The sequence below is a fragment of the Poecilia formosa genome, unplaced genomic scaffold (assembly GCF_000485575.1).
Source record: "Poecilia formosa unplaced genomic scaffold, Poecilia_formosa-5.1.2 Scaffold54, whole genome shotgun sequence".
NCBI lineage: Eukaryota > Metazoa > Chordata > Actinopteri > Cyprinodontiformes > Poeciliidae > Poecilia > Poecilia formosa.
Window position 1 is genome coordinate 2554230 of NW_006799993.1, and position 19070 is coordinate 2573299.

Here is a 19070-nt window from a genome sequence, read left to right on the forward strand (position 1 = left end):
GAATCTAATTCTTCATTTTGAAATGAAACAACGGCTACATCCCCATGACATTTTCCTGATTCTGGAAGTAAAAGACGCACTCAAGTGGAAAACAGGTTCAAAACACAAGCCATAAAAACACACTTTAATGTGACTAGCAGAATAAAAGCTTGACAAAAATTAAAAAAAATGAAAACGACAGCATCAGTTGGACGAGTCGCTGATTTTACTGGCTTTACTTGAGCTTTTGATTTGAGTTTTGCTGCTGATGCTTTTCAGCGACTCTCTCCATCGTTTGTCGGTCAGAGTTGCGTTGGAGCAGGACTCCAGCCTCCTCACTCTCCTCTCCGTGTCCACCTTGTCCAGAACAAACTCCTGGAAAACGAGATTTTATAGATTTTAATCGATGAAAACATGTAGGAAGAGACACAAAACTTTTGTTTTTATTATTCCATCGGTGTCTGATACTAAACTTAAATACTTTGTCATATTTATATAATACAACCATGTAAACTTCTGATGAGTAAGTTCCCAAAGTTTCAGTTAAACAAAGTCAAACCAATGGATGCTTTTCAGAGAGGAAGAAGCCATTCCCCCAAAAGCAAGATAAAAACCAAGTTTCTGTTTGCATTTGTTCATTTTGGACGTAATGTAATTAAATTTGAAGTTTTTGACAGGCATGCTTCTGGGCAGTCTCAACTGTTATCTGTCATGTGGAGTCTGGGGGTGGCAGCATTATGCTACAGGAGGTTTGTGGTTCTGGAGGGACAAAATAGATTGCACCATCTGAGAAACTGAAAATTCTTTCTTTCTATTCTGACACTCTGTTTCCTTAAAACAACTTTTTTCTTGTAATTCTTCTGGTAAAATTGCATCTTTTTTTGCTAATATTGTGACAACATTCTTGTAATTGAACAAAAATGTTCCTAGCCTGGGATGATTGATATAAAAGCCACTTTTTGAAAATATTTTCTGTGTTTAAGAAAATAATATGCCAGATATGCCTTATAACTGTAGTTATAAAAGTAATCTTCCTGTATTGTCCTGTATTATCGGTAGTAAAGAAAGTTACCTTCACCATGTCCATCATAGTCAGGACACTCATGCCTTCCAGCGGTCCAAATTCTGGGATGTAACACTCTTGTGCAAGATTGTTGACAGCCATAAGTAATTTTCCAACTTCCTCTCCCTGTGAGACACAAATGCACGTTGCATTTTTTTCAGAGCAGTTCTGCTTTTTGTAAATTAACCATCTTTGAACTGTAATGTTGAGAAAATCACACCTTCTCTCTGGATACGCCTCGTTTCATTAGCAGGTTAACTTCAACCTGCCTGTTCTTCTCTTTCAGGCTTTCCAACTCGCTGTGCAGTTCAGACAGTTCTTTACTGGACATCTGTGCATGAAAGACGCAAACATTAAAGTCACATGATATTCAGAACCAGAGCCGGCCCAAGGCAATGGGAGTTAAGCAACTGCATAGGGCCTCCACACCACCAGGGGGATCCCAAGAACCCCAACCTAACAAAATATAAAAATATTTCAAATAATACAAATTAAATTCTATTGCACATTTCTGTATTATTTTCATAACTGTTACACAAATAATAGGAATATGAGATATTAATTTGTTTTCTGTAAATTTAGTGTTTACAAATAGTTAAAATAATATAAAAGCCACTCTGCATTTTAAAATCCTTTATTTTAATTTTGCTGCTCCTTAAGGTTAAAATCATAAGCCATAACAACACTAGGACGATGTAAGCTAATTATAAATAACAATAACATAGAGTAGCTTAGGAATGGTGAAGCATCTGGTGTTGACATGTCGGTATGGGGGGGGGGCTCAAATGAAAATCTGCTTTGGGCCCCAAAAAGGCTTAGGCTGGCCCTGTTGATCTGAATGTTTATGGATCTCTAACCAGCATTGTTATGCTGTGCTGCTGCTTCATGTCTTGCAGCTGCCGCCAATGCTGCTCCACCGCCGCCTCCATTCGCCTCAAACGTTGCAGCAGCTCCTGGTGGGTGACGGACAGCATCTCATGGCGTCGAATGATCGGCATGGTAAAAGATTTGCTGCTGTTGTGGTGGGGAACTGGAAGAGATCGCACAAACTTTGTTCCAGCAGAGCAAGTTGGCAAACATTCAACGTATAAAAACACACGCACCTTTTTTCTCACCGTCTGACGTTAAATCAGACTATTCCTGCTTAGGATTACAGAAAACATTTTTGTTTGCTAAATGACAAAATAATGAGAGGGGTAATTATCTAGGGCACATGTGTAAAACTCAGGACCTGGGGGCCAAATCTGGCCCGCCGTATCTTTTTATGTGGCCCTCTAGACTCCAAATTACATCAATAAGTTCCTCCAGTTTTTCACAAACCCTCAAAATTCACACAAAATCAACTCACCTCCATATTTTTTTCAGATTTTTACCGCAAATTTGTCTTAAAATTAACCAAAAACATTGTATTTAATTGACTACTGGCTCAGCCTTACTTGATGTCAAGTGATAGTCTGTGATTGACATGGCGAGTAATAAGACGTCACCTCATAAATTAGCGCAAATATTGGAAAAAATCCTTACAAATATTCCTAAATTAACACCACAAACTCTGTGATTTTCATTACAAAACCACAAAAACAATCACAAGATCCTGTGAAAAAATGTTCAACATTATTTAATTTTAAGAAACACTTATTGAATTCAGAAACAGACAGCTACTTATTGACACTTTAACAGTTTAACATGTTTTATCAATACATTCTGGGACAAGTGGCCCTTTAAAAACATTCAGATTTTGGATACGTCCCAAAATGAAACTGAGTTTGACACTCCTGATCTAGGGTGAAGACTTTCTGACAGACCTAATAATCCTTAAAGTCAGAAAATGAGATTTTAAAAAATTACTTTTTATACAGTGTACATATTTGGACTTACTGCTGGGGAGGTGATCCAGAGTTTTCATCAGATAATCCTCGTAGATTTTGTTTTTTTCTGTTCTCTGCTTTAAAACTTGTCTCCTGTAAGTTTAAGATGGGCTTAGCAAACAATGGGAGCCTCTGACATTATTAAACTGTGTGTTTCACATCCTCACCTGGTTTCTAGTTTTGTCAGTTGTTCTGTTAAATCCTCAATCTCTCTCCGTTTCAGGATGTTCTGCTCCAAAGTTTCTTCACATTGTTTCAGCGCTTTTCGTCGCTTCACTTCTTTCTCAGCCACAAACTTCTCAAATTTCATCTCCTCCTCTTTATTCTGGGAGAGAAATCCAAAACCAAAGATCGCTACTGGATTTATTTTTCTTCCTCCAGTTGCAGTAATTTTAGGAAATTCCACCTCACCTGCTGTTGTTGAGTTTCCAACTCTGACCTTCTAATAGCAAAAGCCTCCATGCAGCTTCTGAAATCTTGTCTTTTGAGTGCGAGTTGCACGTCCAGTTCATGCAGCTCAGCCTGTTTTCTTGCAATTAGTGCCTTTTTTAGTGCTTTCACTCCAGCCTCTAAGAGTTTGCTTGAAGTCTAGATATTAAAAAAATAATCAGGGACATCCAACTCTGGCATAACATTTGTTACACATTTAAAAAATATTTATCCTTACTTCTGTTGTAGCAGGTATGCACATCGTCTCTTTTTTCCTGTCTCTAAACAAACCAATGGTTACTAGCAATGTGATTTAATAAAGACATTTTGAATATCCTGTCCATTACGAACAGATCTGGCCTACCTCGGGTCCTCCGGTTGAGTAACAAAAACATTTTTCACTCGTTTTTCCATCTGAGGTTTTGGACAAGAATCTCCGTCCAGAACTGGTACAGGAGTCGTTGTCATTTCCGCTGTAAATGTGTCTCCCTGTCGTTCTGATCATGAAACACAATCAACACTCTTCTTCCTGGGTTTGTGTAGCTGTTGCCTGGCAACCACCACGCAGACTGCCCAGAAGAATGCCTGACAAAAACCCGTGGAGAAGAGTTTTTATTTTATGCTTTAATGGGACTGAACATTTACAAAACTGAACAAATCAGAACAGAAAACAGAAAAATGTAAGATCAAAATAATCGTAACTGATTTATGGGGCGAAATGAGAGATATTTGTTTTTGTAACGGACGAAGTGGGGTGACAGAGCGGGAGAGCAGTATTACAATCTACAAAAGTTAGAAGCTGAAAGTCTTTTGTCATTTACATAAATATCTTTGTATTTTTTTTAAATAACTCATTAACTATACAGGATTAAGTAAGTAATAAATAAACTGCAACAGCTACCTTGTGCTATGGTTGCTAAGCGAAAGGACTTCTGCTGAAGTAATGGCGGGAACAAACCTGAAAACTAGACGGTCAACGATGGACCAAGGTAATGTCCCTCAGGTAGACTGGGTCCTTAGGAGGATGTAACTTCTGAATTTGGACGCACTAGCAACCTAAAATAGATTCTATAGAACGAGGAAATGTGCGAAAAAAAATGATAAAATCCAGATAATCAGAAGTACAAAGGAATGTTTACTGTTGGCTTTCCTACACAAACAAACTACACAAAGGTGAGCAATGAACCAGTTTGTTTTTAACCTAACTCATGTATGAAAAGAAAAATCCCATCATGTAGGAATACCTGTCCAACAAATGTTGGATCGGAAAGCTGTTAACCAAAACCATTTTGGGTTTGGAAACAACTCTTGCACCTCTTTCTCATTCTCAGTTGTCAGCCCAACAAAGTTCACTCTTACATTGAAGGCTGTTAGATCTGTGCAGTGTTTTTGGTTCCTCTTGCTGGAGATAAAACCTAATTACTCGCCATTCAACAAACATGTTCTTTCAGAATAAACTTCAGTTCATTTATAGGTGCATGAGGGTTAAACAAACAGAGCTCGCTGGAACTTCAACGGCTAGATCTTCAAAAAAACACTGACTCAACTGACCCTTACTATAAGGAAGTCAGGCTTGTGTTTTATTTTGATCACACTCTATCCTCCATTACTCACATTTTTGACAGACTGAGTTACAAAACTCACCTGAGTGTGATGTCACAGGCTGAAGGCAGAGCCAGATATTTATACCTTTTTCCTCTCTGTCTGAAGTTAAATCAGAACAAATTTCTCTTGTTTTAAGTCAGCATAATAAAAATTATTTATATTTGCTAAATGCCAAGAAAATTGGCAAGGACTATTCCTAGAGATTTTTTTTGTATAACTTTAACATATTAGTCTTAGGGATAATTTTCTTTTAAACTATGAAATGGGTTAAGTGTTTTGGGTTTCCTTCCTCTAACTGAGTCCATTTTGTAGGCCACTTCACTTTCACATTTCTTTTCAGATCGAACTAAAGCTTTTCCATAGGACTGACATCAAGTTACGCCAAAACATTGACTTTATTGTCCTTAAGCTGTAACCACCTTACCTGAATGTTTAGGGTTATTGTCCATCTTGAAGACTGATATGCATCCATTTTTGACTTCCTGTCTTCAGATGTTCCTTCAATATTTCCACATAATCTTCTTTCCTAATGATACCATCTATTTTATGAAGTGTATCAGTTCTTCCTGGATCAAAACAGCCCCACAACATGATGCCGCCACCACCATACTTCACCATTTTGATGGTACAAGAATCCCAATTTTTCCTCCAAATGTAACAATGGTCATTATGGCCAAACGGCTCCACTTTAATTCCTTCAGACACAGGACATTTCTCAAAAAATGAAGATCTTTGTCCTCACGTTTCTTTGGCTTCTTCTTTGCTCAGCGGCCTTTCAGCCCATCTCAATACAGGACAAGTTTTACTATATTAGACAACAATTATCCCTGATACTGGTGATTTATATACAAGGTTCTGAATTCAAAGAAAGTTATGAAAAAATTTCAAATAACCTTTCTAAGTTTTTACAGAGTTGGTAAATCGGAGAATTTTTGGTAATTCTAATTAAGCTAAAACAAAAGAAGTTTGGTTTGATTTAACTTCAAACAGAGAGAAAAGAAAACCATTTTGTGTCTTATTACATGTGTAAATATATGTTAATTAATAAGGTTTTCATAATGCTTATTCTCAAGATTTGAGATGTAAAACCTCAAATCTATTACACATCACTTCACGTCGCTCTGCTACTTTGTATTTTATTGCTAAGTACTGAAGCACTTTTCTGCTGCCAACAGGAACATACCATTACTCATCATAACAATAAAACCAGTTATTTTTCTGGCTAAACATTCCTGCTAATAAAATCTAATTCTGTGATGTGATGCATGACAGCTCAATGGAACAGCTCACTTTTTTCCAGTTGGGTATTTCCTGATAAACGCCACTGGACAAGTCAATCCTGTATTTATTTAAAAATAAAAACAAATAACTTAGGCAAACGTCACATGAACTTCTGCTTTACAGAAACGGTGAACTTTACAGAACAGTTAATAAACAGGATTATGGTTCTGACTTGTTCTTGTTTTTACAAAGCTTAGACAAACCCACGCTTTGCAGTGAAGATATGTTGATTTAAAACTTGTTTTCCCACTGCACTGTGCTTTGAACGCAGATTTTTAAATGTTTCCATTTATTTTACAGTGAAGAAAAATGTCAAGAATTTTTGACTGTTATGAAATGTTTAATGACAAGTTTGAACAGAAATGCCAAGTCTGAGCAATGCTACAGTAAATTTAACGAGATTCTTCCTCCATCCTCCACTAAATTTGGTGAGGTGTGCTGAGGAAACGTGCATGACAAAATCTAGGGGCCACCTCCAGTTCACAATAAGGAAGCACTTTAAAAAAACACTTCCTCAGAAGTGATTGTGAAACAAACATCAGCTGTCATTGTGGGTTTCCTCCAGCATGTTTTCACACTCCGCCGGCAGCTTTGCAGAGAGCAACTTCTCTAACAGCAGAGGATGTACGAAGCTTTGTGGTGGTGAGTCTTTAAAATTAGGCTCAACAGATTATTTGTGTTTGTGTTGCTGCTCTTATTGTTTATGAATCTGATGAGTATTTTGGCTGATTTTAAAGGTATGATGGAATAATAAGCATCTCTCTTAGCTGTTTCTTGTTATAATTCCTAAGTTGTGCTTTAAAGCACTTTGAACTGCCTTTGCTGAAAATGTGCTATATAAATAACATTTTGGTATTTTAAGGTACAAAAATGACAATAGTTTATATCAGTAACAAAACATAACAAAGTCAAGCAAAAGAAAATTTTTCCAAATCAGTTAATTTAATAAAAACGTATAAAACTTTAACAAAAACTGCAGGTGTGTGTCTGTGTCTGGTGAATTTTTGGCTAAAAAGTGTTTGTTTTAAATTTTACTCAAGTAAGAGTAAAAATACTTCATAGTAAAATTACTTGAGTAAAAGTAAAAAGTACAGCAGAGTAAAAATACTCCTGAAAGTACTTTTTATTATTAATAAAAGGTTACTGACGTAGATGTAACTGAGTAACTGTAAGTAGTTTGTGCCCAGCTGTTTATGTCACCGTGATCCTGCAGCAGCAGACTGAACCGAACAGCATGACCTTAAAAGGAATCCCCTCTTCAAACCTGCTGCTCTAATTCCTCCCAGCACCGTGTTCATCTTTTTCACTGAGGAGATGCTGAACTCTCACTCTGCTCTCTGTGCCTTTTATTACACAAAAACATTGGACATACTCCTACCTGTCTGGATTCATTTTTTTAAAATGTGTTTTTCAGATTTTATTCTGATTTATTTGTAAAGAAGACGGCAGCGATGACGGCGGTCAGCAGATACAGGTTTCTTTACAACAGACTGAACGGGGATTTGAAGCAGAGACGATCTGTTTGCCTCCAGAGTCGCCTCATTTCACCAAACTTCTTCAGGTACGGAAAACAGACGCAAAATAAAATCTGCTACAAACCGAGCATCTCAACAGACCCGAGCAGCGACTAACGACTATTTTAGTGTCAGATTATTCTGATGATTATCAGACAAAAAATTGCAGATTTTTCACTTAAACTAGTTAGGATTTTTATGTCCAATTAGAAATACGTTACAAAATGCAAATACTGATTATCCTATTTTAAAGAAGATAATAAGCATTTTATTGCTTAAAATGCAATCGTACAGCATTGAATTTGAATCAGGTGAAACTAAAACAATGACACTTGATGAGTTTTTACAGAAAAAGGTGTTATCTTAAATGCAAAATGTAAATACGATAAATAAGATTTTTACGCTTAAACAGGAAAAACATCTTGTGAAATGGTCTGCCAGTGGAATTACTTTTTAAAAGTATATATTCAGGAATTATTAACTTAAAACAAGCGTATTTATCTTGTTGAATAGTTTGAAGTTAGTTTTGTCCTAATTCAAGTGCACTAAAATATTTGAATTACAAACTACATTTAGTAAGAGAAGTAAAACAAATCAGATACTCACTGAAAGACATCTGATATGTCAGTAAACAGCTTTATAATTCTGTCTATTTTACAAATATTTCTTGTTGTGTGAGGATTATTTTTATTATTTTCCAGTTTTAATAAGTTTGAAACCATCAAATCTACAGTGAACACAAAGAAAACTGCAGCTGCAGCCTTCAATGACTGCAGGTGGCCTTAATTTGAATGTGCAGCAAATCCTGCGGCTTCCTGCAGACGCACGTCCTGGTGACGTCAGACGTTTGCATCTTATCGGTCACGGGGTTAGCCCCGCCCCCTGCGGTTTAACTGCCGCTCATTGAACTTGAGTGGCTCACCGAGATAAAAGCAGTTTTTGCATTTATTAAACAAAGCAGCTCTGTGCAGAGATCGTGTTACGAGTGTGTCCATGGCACACTTTGGAAATAAATGTTCTTTTACCTGATTTTATCTTTGATTATGTTATGAATTATTTTAATTTTCATCTTTAAAATACCAAAAATTCCATTATTTATTTCTATATGTTTGATCTATCTGATGGTTTTATTTTTAAATATTAATTAAATTATAAATTTTTTGATCAGTTAATACTCAAGTCACCTTTTACCAAATACTTTTTAACTCCTGAGTAATTTCTTGCAAGGCTACTTTTTATTTGAACTTGAGTAAAAATATGTAATGCTACTCTTTCTTGAGTACTCCACCTCACTTCTGCGTAATTTGAATGAATGATTTTTATGGAAGTAAAATGTAGTCATAAAGTGTGTTCAAATGAACAAAAATAAATAAAACTGAAAAATTATTTTGAAGCTAAAAAAATGTTAAAACTGATTTTTAAAAAATGAAACTGAAAATAAAAATTATACTGAAAAAATTTTTTTCAAACTGAACAAAATTTGCAACTGAAAACACGGTTGTTTTCAGTTGAAAACAACTGAAAAAATATGTTTTGACACTGAAAAATGTTTTAAATACTTTTAAGATGTCAGGTTTTTTTGTCCAGTTTTTGATTTTTTTCTTTTCAGTTAAAAAAATCTGAAAATGTTTTTTTTTCAGTGTCAAATTATCTTTTTTTTAAGATATGGGGAAAAAACTGGAAACAAAAAAGTTAAAAACTACTTTCCAGTTTCAGATTTTTTTTAGTTCAGAATTAAAAATAAATTAATAAAAACACTGAAACAAAAATCCACTTAAATCTTAAAAGTAGTTTTGATTTTTTTTCCAGTTTCAAACTGTACTTTACAGTTTCTATACACACACACACACACACACACATATAGTTTTGATTTTTTTTCCAGTTTCAAACTGTACTTTACAGTTTCAATACACACACACACACACACACACATATATATATATATATATATTCCATTTCAAATCGTTTTTTTCATTTCATTATTTTTCTTTTTTTCATTTGAACAAACTTTATGGCCCCAATGTAGCTCCATAAAATAGATCAAATACCCCTTGCCTCGGTATTTTGTGACCATTTTCAAAGTTTATGTCATTCTGGTAAATACTTTTACGCTTACAAGTCAATGTGGACTGAAAAAAAGTTGTTTTGACTTTTTTTAAAACACGACACCAATCACTGAATGTGTTATTTTTAAGCTTGTGGTTTGTTCTGGAACGAAAAAGCAGCAGCGTTATCTTCATAGCCGTCTGTCTTATCTCCCTGGATGTCTTTGACATATAAGGCTGCAGCCGTCAACCCGCAGCCTGACGCTTCTTTCCCAAAATAATCCGACAGCAGCTGCGCCCTGTGCGGCGCGACGCTGCGACATATCCGCTGCCAACAATGACCAAATTCAACTACGCCGATTATTTATCGCAGTTCCGAAACGCTGGACGTAAATGCGGAGATGATCCGCGGCGCGGAGGATCTCCAGAACCCCCGGAGTGAGTCTTTGTTTGAGTGGATGATGCGTTTATGGTGGCTCGGTGTTTGCGGTTGCTGTCCTGAAACACAACGCGCATCACAAACATGACAGCGTTTTCTCGTCATCTTGACGGAATAAGAGGGATTTATGTAAAATCCTGAAGGTTGTTGTTTTAATTTCCATCTGTAATCATAATTTTCTGGTGTTCCCAATCCTTTAGGGATGCTGACCCGGTGTTTTCTGCCGTGAGGCGCGGAGATGTGGAAACCCTGAAGGATCTGGCAGCATCTTCCTCCCACAGCCTGCTGAAGGAAAACAAAGACGGGTGGCTTCCTCTGCATGATGCTGCCTATTCTGGCCAGACGGGGTGCCTCGAGACTCTGTTGAAAGGTAAAAACATAAATATAAATCCAATTTAAACCCTTTTCTCCACATTCCCAGAAATTAAGACTTAATTTATTAAAAATGGGAGACTTATTGCTATGGAGTAGATGAAGGCTATGGAGTGCAGTAAAAAAAATTAACATCAATAATTGTATTCCTTTAGCCTGTGATAAAGAAAACAATGCGGGTGTTCACTTTTCAAAGTCATATTTTCACCATGTTATTAACATATTCCTAAATATATTAATAAAATGTCTGAGTTCCCAACTAAATATTTAAGTCACAAGCTAAAAATTTAGCTTGCCTGCTAAATATTTAGTTAGCAATTTAAATATTTAGACCTGAACTAAATATTTAGCTCCAAATGAAATATCTAGGATTTTAATTAAATATTTAATTTGAACATTAAATATTTAGTTTCCAAATTAAATATTTAGCTGGTGAATTTAATATTTAGTTTGGAATTCAGACATTTATAAATGTATGAATAACATGGTCAAAATATGACTTTGATTTTGGCTAAATAAGTCAGATTATATCTGTTCATTTTTTACAGTGTAACTTTATAAATGGCATTACAAAGTAAACAAGGAAAAAACAAAACAAACCAGTAGAAACTCCTGAAACATATAAATGACTGTATTCAGTATGAACCATTTTAGGGTTTTCCCATATATTTGGTTTAATCTCTCTGGTTATACCAGCTCAATTTATAAAGCACTTTAAAAACAACACTGTTGACCAAAGTCCTGTACACCATAACCAGAAATAAAAACAAACAATACAAATGCAACAACAGGAGAAAAGGTCAGCTTTAAGAGAAAACTATTATTAGCAAGCAGTTTCTGGATGGTAAGTCAACAACAAAACACTTCTCTTTTCCAGCAGCCATTGTACAGCGCATACAGAGGTTAAACCAGCTGACCAAGCATGCTGGAACTCTCTTTGGATGCCAGATAACGGGTTGGACTTGGCTGGGGTTGCTAGGTAATGGTGCAGTGCCCCTGGAATGTAACTTAACAATCAGGAAGTTTCCAGCCACAAAAAAACATGAATTTATCGTTTAATAAAATCAACTGAGTGTTTCTTAAGCGCTTGAACTGTTTTTAGAAGCAGTTTAGACCCAAATAGAAGTATATAAAACATGCAAAATGTGAATTTCGAATAACAGATCCCCTTTAAAGAAACTGAATTTAGCCAGTGTTGAACCTATGGTAAAACTCAGATCCAGTAAACTTTATTAAACTGTTTTCTAAATGCTTACAGTTGCTTTGTGGATGTTTTTCTTTCTGCTGCAGCCCATCCAGGCTCAGTGGACAAGCGGACGCTGCAGGAGCAGACTGCATTGCTGCTGGCCGTGTCCTGTGAACAGCTGCCCTGCGTCCAGTCTCTTCTGGAGTCAGGCGCCGACCCCGACATCTGCAGCAGCAACAAAGAGACTCCTTTGAATAAAGGTACAGCTGTGAAATCAGAGCTGCTAAGAAGTGTGATGACGTACGCGGGTGTGTGTGTGAAATGCTGAGTTCTCTGTCTTTACAGCTTGTGAACTGGAAAACATGAACATGGTGAACATTCTTCTGTCTCACGGTGCCTCCGTGAACCAGCGGTGCAGTCAGGGCTGGACGGCCCTCCATGAGGCCGTTTCCAGAGAAAACACGGAGATCTGTGAGGTTCTGATCCGAGCCGGAGCCACAATCAATCCAGCAAACACCTACAGCATCACACCGCTCACTGTAGCAGCTCAGCGAGGCCTGAAGAGGGCGCTGTGCTACCTCACTGAGAGAGGTAGCTGCTGAAGAAAACAGTCACTGATTTCATTCTTACAAACCATATTAGGGTCATTGTACATAGAAAAGAAAGGAGTACATTCCTGCCAAAAATATAGTAAATTCTGAGATTAATCTGAGAAATTTCCCCAAAAAACAAGGACATTTCTGAGTTTGCAAGGTCTAAAATTTTCATAAATTCAGAAATTGAGATGATATAATTTCAGAAATTTTCTAGAAAAAAATTAAATGTCTGAATTCAAAAAGTTAAAACTTAACATTAATCTCAGAAATGTTCTAGAAAAAAAAAAAAAAAATGGGAAAAAAAAAATCTCTGAAATTTTTAGATTAATCTCAAAAACATTTCTAGAAAAGCAAGAAAATTTCTCTGTATGGAAAGTCATTTTGTAGAAAAATTCAGAAATCTTTAGATTAATTTCAGAAATTTTCTAGAAAAAACACAACCATTTCTGAGGTCCAAAAGTTTAAAATTTTGTGAGAAAAACTCAGAAATTTTCATATTAACTTTGGAAATGTCCTAGGAAAAAAGAGTAAGACCTCAAATTTTCTCAGCTTTTTCTAGTAAATTTCAGACTTTTCAAAGTCAGAAATTTTCTTTTTTTTCTGAGATTATTTTTAACATTTCTTTGTTTTTTGGCAGAATTTTCTGAGTTTATCAATCTGCAATGGTCCTAATACACTGCCATGCATTTTAAATCCTATAAAAAGTGTTGCTGTTTTTTCAGGTGCAGATGTGAACATGCAGACATGTGATGGTGTCACAGCGCTGCATGAAGCCAGTAGGAACGGACACCAGGAAGTTGTTGCTTTACTCCTCTCTAAAAATGCAGATGCCAACATTTCTGATAACTCTGGGCTGCTGCCTCTGCACGTTGCTGCCCAGTCTGGACACCATGAGTGAGTCTGCATGTCACTTACTTTAATACAAACCAGCAGGTTTAGAGGGAACGGTGTGACCTTGCTTATTTTATCTATTTAATTTCAAATATCAACATAGCGTCCAGTTCAGATTTTCTCATTAACATTTTTATATCAAGTTAAATTTTTGTTACTTTCCCCCTTTTGTTATTCCATTTTTATTCTTCTTTAAAATAGATAAAACAATAATATGTGATTTGTGTAGTTCATTGACCTGAATTTACAGTCAAATTTGCAGTGAACAGTCAAAAATATGCTAAAACAAATTCAGAAATATTCTAGAATTTTTTTTGTATTTTTTTTTGTCTAAAAAGTAAAAATACATCACAAGAAAATAACTCAGAAATTTTTAGATTAATCAAAAAAAAATTTGGAAAAGAAACGTGGACATTTTTTGTTTGAAAAGTAAAAAAAAATGCTAGAAAAAAATGCAGAAATTTTTGAAACTCAAATTTCCTACATTTTTTTCTAGAAAATGTATGATAAATCACAAAATACGAGTTTCAAAAGTTGAAATTTTGCTATAAAAACTGAAATTTTCTAGAAAAAAAGAAACTGTCTAAATTTGCTAGGAAAAACTTTTAGAAATTTCCATGATTTTCTCTTGAACATTTCTGAGTTGAATCTCAAAACTTCTAAGTATTTTGGCGGAAATTTCCTCCTGTTTTTCTTCTGCTATCTAGTCTAATATCTATATCTCATACTCAGTAGTTTATTACAGGTTCTGTGATCACACGTTGTTTTCAGGATTGTTTCTCTGCTGGTCTCCGCTACAAGCCGCGCCAAGCTGCGCCACAGCTGGATCAGCCCGCTGCACCTGGCAGCGCAGCATGACCGCCACGCAGCGGCCGCCGCGCTGCTGAAAACGGGCGCAGACGTGAACGCCATTCTGGCGCACAGCCACTCCGTCCAGTACGCGGACCGACGCGCCACCGCTCTCTACTTCGCCGTCGCCCACCGCAGCAAGAGGACAGCGGAAGTGCTGGTGAACGCCGGCGCAAACCTGAGCCTGGATCCGGTCAGCCCTCTGCTGATGGCGGTGCGTCAGGGCTGCGTCAGCACTGTGACGCTGCTGCTGGAGCGAGGCGCGGACCTGAACGCCACGCTCCCGTCTTTGGCGACCACATTCCCAGCTCTGGTTGCGCTCAGCAGGAATAATCTAGCTGTGCTGAAGTGCCTTTTGGACCACGGCTGTGACGCACAGGCCTGTTTCACCTGTACGCACGGTGCTGCGCCCCACCCTCCACCCGGAGGATCCGACATAAGAACTGCTGGCGGCCATGACCGTCTACCTCCTTTAAGCTGTGATGAAAGGCCAGAGCGGGCGACACAGGTGGGAAAACCAACAACCACATTTCACAATGACAATATAGGCAGAAGTATGAACTTATTTAATTCTGTTACGTCTGTCTTCCGGTCTTTCTGTCTTCAGCTACATCTGTCTTCTGGCCTTTCTGTCTTTGGCTGTCTTCTACTTCTGTCTCCAGCTTTTTTTAAAGCCACTGTGTGTGTCCCCAGATTTCCACACAAATAGATGAAACAGAATCAGTAGAGATCATGGTTTTGGGTTTTTCATGAAGATTGTTTTGCTTTTTTATGGTTTTCAGTTCTGCGAGTGGATCTCAACCCCAGCTATGTGTAAATGGGCCGGCCCGGTCGTAGACCTGCTGCTGGAGTATGTCGGCCATGTTCAGCTTTGCAGCCAACTCTCTGCGCTCCTGGACAGCAGAGACGAATGGCGCGCCATCAAAAGGAAGTCATGTAGGTGCCAGATAAAAATCAGTGCAAGGAAACACTTTGCTTTCATTTCCTCATAGAAAAACACTTTACTTTTTTTAAACAATCGTTCTTATCTTGTCTTCCAGTGTCACCACGTCCACTTCAGCACCTTTGCAGATTAAGGATTTGGACTCAGATGGGGAGAAACAGGAAATCTGTTACAAGTTTGCCTCTGCCAAACAGACTAAAAACATATCTGAGTCCTGACGGCTGATTTCAAACAGATAAACCTCAGATTTTAGTCTTTTTATGCACCACTATATTTATCTTCCTTTTTCTTTTTTTAGTCGCATCTTCAATCTGTTCTGTTTAAATATCTATTTATACTTGAAGCGATGTGACAGCAAGGCCTTTTAATCTGTCATTTACGTTGTGCTTTTAAGAGACCTTCAGAGACGGCTGCCAAAAGGATTTCTTGAGGGAATTTGAGTCTTTTATTTATCATTTTTTATAAATCATTTTGGCAAACATTACCTGACAAAGACAGATTTTTGTTGTTAAAAGGGGAAACTGTGACAGCACACAAGTACAAAAAACATTTTCTTTCTCTGTGGATACAGAGTGAAAATAAACATAAAGGTGAAGCTGATTACTTTATTGGAAAAGTGCAATTTATTCCTTTAGGCTTAAACATCACAAATAGATGCAGCATTCTAGTAAGTGCTTAAAGAAGTGTCCGTTTCCAAAATACAACAGAAAAATCATAAACTCGCCACATAGCTCACAGTTTCACCTTCCCAGGTGTGGGGTGGCGTTTGTAAAGATACAAAGTCAAAAATTAACAGCAATAATTTGGGTTATTCAGCCTAACAGGAAAAATGGAGGTTCATTTTCCAAAAGTTATATTTTCACCATGTTATTCATTCTTTTATGAATGTCAGTTTCAAAATATTTTAGCAAGCTAAATATTTACTTCACAAATAAAGTAAATGTTCATTTATCGTATTTGAAGCAAAAATATTTAGCTAAGAAAATTAACTTAAATATTTAGTTAGCAACCTAAATATTTAGCTCTGTTTTTTTTAGTTCTGAATCAATATTTAGCTTCTAACGACATATTTAGCTCCAAATTAAATACTTAGCTTGCTAACTAAAGCTAAATATTTGCCTTGTGAACTAAATATTTAACTCAAAAATAAATATTTAGCTCAGAGTTAAACATTTAGTTAGCAAGTTAAATATCTAGCTTGGCCCAGATTTTATTTTGGCAGACATTTCCATCAATTAGCAAGTTAATTTGAATAAATATTTAACTCTGAGCTAGCTATATACTTATTTCCAAACTTGCTAACTAAATAGCTCAGAGTTAAACATTTAGCTAGCAAGCTATATTTAGCTAGCTCAGGCGTTTACAGAGGAGGTCAGCAAACCCAGCTTTTACTCTGACAGACACTTCCGCCTACTGGTAGGTGAATTTGCATACCAGCTAAATATTTAGCTCTGAGCTAGCTCAATATTTAGTTTTCTGTCTAGCTATTTAGGTCAGACCTAAATAGGTACCTCCGAGCTAGTTAGCTACCAAGATAGCTTTTAAGTATTGAGCTAAATATTTAACTTTCAACTGAATATTTCGCTTTCTAAGTAAATATTTAGCTTGTACACTGAATATTTCATTTAGCTTGAAACAGTAACATTCTAAGTAAATAAAAAAACGTGGCAAAAATGACTAAAAATGAACTTTTTTCTCTTGTAACAGGCTAAATGACCCAAATTATTTCTGTAAATGTTTGTCTGTGACTTTACAAACGGCACCGCATCCTCATGTGACGGGCAGATTAAATGAACCCAAACACGCTTAAGATCGGAGACTGCGCCGTGGCCTTGGTCGGTATCGGTTTCACCACAACGTGCGTGTGGAGTTTCTGTCCGTACGGATGCTCGGACCTCTCCGGCTCTGCTGCCTTGCTCCACAGACCAAAGGGAGGATGCGGAACAACAATCTGGCTGTGGAGGACCTGATGTCCTTGGAACTGGAAGGGGCAGCAGCTGCAGAAACTCACGGAGCGATGTGAAGTCAGATCCAGTTTCAGCACTTCTTTTTCCGCAGAGCTGCGCCTGCCGGATGAGGAGTTTGCGGTTTTTTGCGCGTCCTCCTGACTCCTTCTCCTTTCATTCTCGCCGTCATCAGATGTCCCCGAGCTGCTGCTTCTTCTCAAATCCAAACAGGGTTTGTCTCTCCTGGCTTTGGTTAGCCTGGGTTCCTCCCAAAACGACGCTGGTAGTTGTCGTTTCCGCATCGGCACCTGGTCCATTACGCCGCCTACGCTCTGCGCAAGTTGCGCATCGGAGCTGGCCTCATCCGTCACAGTCACCCTTTGACGCTCAGCTCCTCTGGCGCACCTGTAGTCCGCAGAAGTGAGAGTCTGACCTCTCGGGACTCTGGAGAACTTCTGTGAGAAGCGCTTGAGTTGCTTCTGTAGGTATTTCCGGTGATCCACGGAGCGCCTGCAGGGAGCCGACTTATCCAGAGCCGCCTTGATGTCGCTGGACGCCAAATTTACAAAGTTGAGTAAAGTTTTAACTTCGCTGTCTGCACTTGACATCTTTACCAGAAGCTCCTTGGCTCACTTCATGAGTCCATTATAGAAATATGAACCATAATCCACCGACACAATCTGTGAAATATCATAAATTAGTTTAGATTTTTGCGTAATTGCGCACCAATAAATCTCCGTTTTTTAAACTCAAGCTCACCGTTTTAATCGAAGCTTCCCTCCAGACTGCAGAGGTACTTCAGGAAGCTGAATGAATATAAACCCTTTGTAGTTATGCTCCTTCCCTTGAACCAATCAGCGACCCCAGACCCATCACAATGCACTCCAATCAGTCTCCAAGCGCCTTGGTATCAAATTCTTCACCAGCGCAAATTGCTGCCATGGAGATCTGGAAAGCCCAGCCCTGGAAACGCGATATTTCCCCCAAAAAACCCGCTTCTCACTCTGCTCCTTTTACGCAAAATAATTAAACATAAATGAAATATATCGTATTGGACATGCTTTAACTTCCTGTTGCACGGGTTAAAGTTGAGGTTTAATGCCTTCCACATGATGTCAGCTGTAGGATTTGGTGGCGGTGGGGGGATCTAAAGAGCGCATAACCATGGAAAGAGGCTTGAACGCTCAAGAATCTTGTCTTTCTGTTTGCCCCCTCAATCGAGCGACACAAAGGCTGAATTACTCATTCAAACCTGGCGGGACAAAGGGGAAGGAGCTGGATAGCACTCCTGCATTTGTAGTCAAACATTTAGAGACTTAAATCGAGTCGTCATGAAGGAAAAAAGACTCGGACAAAGCCCATAGAATTGCCATCAGCAAACATTTTCCTGTGTCATATTATGGGGTCTCCATGGCTCCCTCTGGCCGGAGGACAATGGCACAAGTTTGCACACTCGAATACTGTCACCCTGCCAACCGCAACAAGGGCCCAAAACAGGACAATCCCCAGAAAAGCATGGGCTCCACGGGGAAGGCTGCGGCGGAGGGGGAACGGGACTTGTGAAATGCTAATTGAGCTTCATCCCTTTATTGAGCTGGGGAAGTGTCGTTCTGCTGGAGCTCAGCGGCTCAGAAAGGAGAGGCGATAACAGAGATTACTTAACCTTAAAAAGCAAAAAGTAAAACATTTTAAGACAATCTCAGAAATATTCTGGAATAAACTTTGATTATTTTTTTTAGTTTGAAAAAAAAAAATCTAAAATTTTCTAGAAAAAAATCTGAAATTTTGAGATTAATCTCTGAAATTTTCCAGAAAAAAAAACTCCAGACTTTTTTGAGTTTGAAAAATAAAAAATTTTTTAGAACCTCCTCTACCCCTAAAAAGTTAGTCAATTTTAGTTTACATTTTTTTTATTTCTCTTTTTCTAGACGTTTTCTAGAAAAAAAGTTAAAAGTTTTTACAAGAAATTATTTCACTTTTCAAACTATAAAATTATTTTCTAGAATTTGTCTTTACATTTGAGAACAGAAATTTACCTTGCTTTTCTAGAAAATCGCTAAGGAA

The 19070-nt window shown here is 37.6% G+C and overlaps 3 protein-coding genes and 1 long non-coding RNA gene across 5 annotated transcripts; 1 reads left to right on the plus strand and 3 right to left on the minus strand.

The window, feature by feature from the left end:
* Nucleotides 1-96: 96 nt before the first annotated feature.
* ccdc197 (coiled-coil domain containing 197) lies at nucleotides 97-3898 on the minus strand. Its single transcript, XM_016672032.1, has 9 exons — nucleotides 3704-3898; nucleotides 3578-3620; nucleotides 3322-3498; nucleotides 3078-3235; nucleotides 2921-3003; nucleotides 1900-2072; nucleotides 1263-1373; nucleotides 1052-1168; nucleotides 97-354 (listed from the first exon to the last, which is right to left on the minus strand). Exons 1-9 carry the CDS (start codon nucleotides 3805-3807, stop codon nucleotides 184-186), a joined length of 1137 nt encoding a protein of 378 aa, XP_016527518.1. The 5' UTR covers nucleotides 3808-3898; the 3' UTR covers nucleotides 97-183.
* A 3471-nt stretch (nucleotides 3899-7369) lies between these two features.
* asb2b (ankyrin repeat and SOCS box containing 2b) lies at nucleotides 7370-15967 on the plus strand. 2 transcript variants are annotated; one of them, XM_016672034.1, is made up of 8 exons: nucleotides 7370-7786; nucleotides 10424-10593; nucleotides 11886-12041; nucleotides 12127-12372; nucleotides 13100-13271; nucleotides 14040-14625; nucleotides 14900-15053; nucleotides 15158-15967. In XM_016672034.1, the coding sequence occupies exons 1-8, from the start codon at nucleotides 7677-7679 to the stop codon at nucleotides 15283-15285; spliced, it is 1722 nt and encodes a 573-aa protein (XP_016527520.1). In that variant the 5' UTR covers nucleotides 7370-7676; the 3' UTR covers nucleotides 15286-15967. The 2 variants fall into 2 exon arrangements, with proteins under 2 accessions (XP_016527520.1, XP_016527521.1); XM_016672035.1 differs by lacking the exon at nucleotides 7370-7786 and adding an exon at nucleotides 9751-10222.
* Nucleotides 10495-12178, minus strand: LOC103138794 (uncharacterized). The gene is made up of 3 exons (XR_476325.2): nucleotides 12086-12178; nucleotides 11852-12006; nucleotides 10495-10583 (listed from the first exon to the last, which is right to left on the minus strand). It is a non-coding gene; the product is annotated as an uncharacterized LOC103138794 (long non-coding RNA).
* A 236-nt stretch (nucleotides 15968-16203) lies between the features above and the next one.
* On the minus strand, nucleotides 16204-18691 carry LOC103138793 (protein FAM181A). The gene is made up of 2 exons (XM_007553138.2): nucleotides 17766-18691; nucleotides 16204-17686 (listed from the first exon to the last, which is right to left on the minus strand). Exon 2 carries the CDS (start codon nucleotides 17612-17614, stop codon nucleotides 16847-16849), a length of 768 nt encoding a protein of 255 aa, XP_007553200.1. The 5' UTR covers nucleotides 17615-17686; nucleotides 17766-18691; the 3' UTR covers nucleotides 16204-16846.
* Nucleotides 18692-19070: the final 379 nt, after the last annotated feature.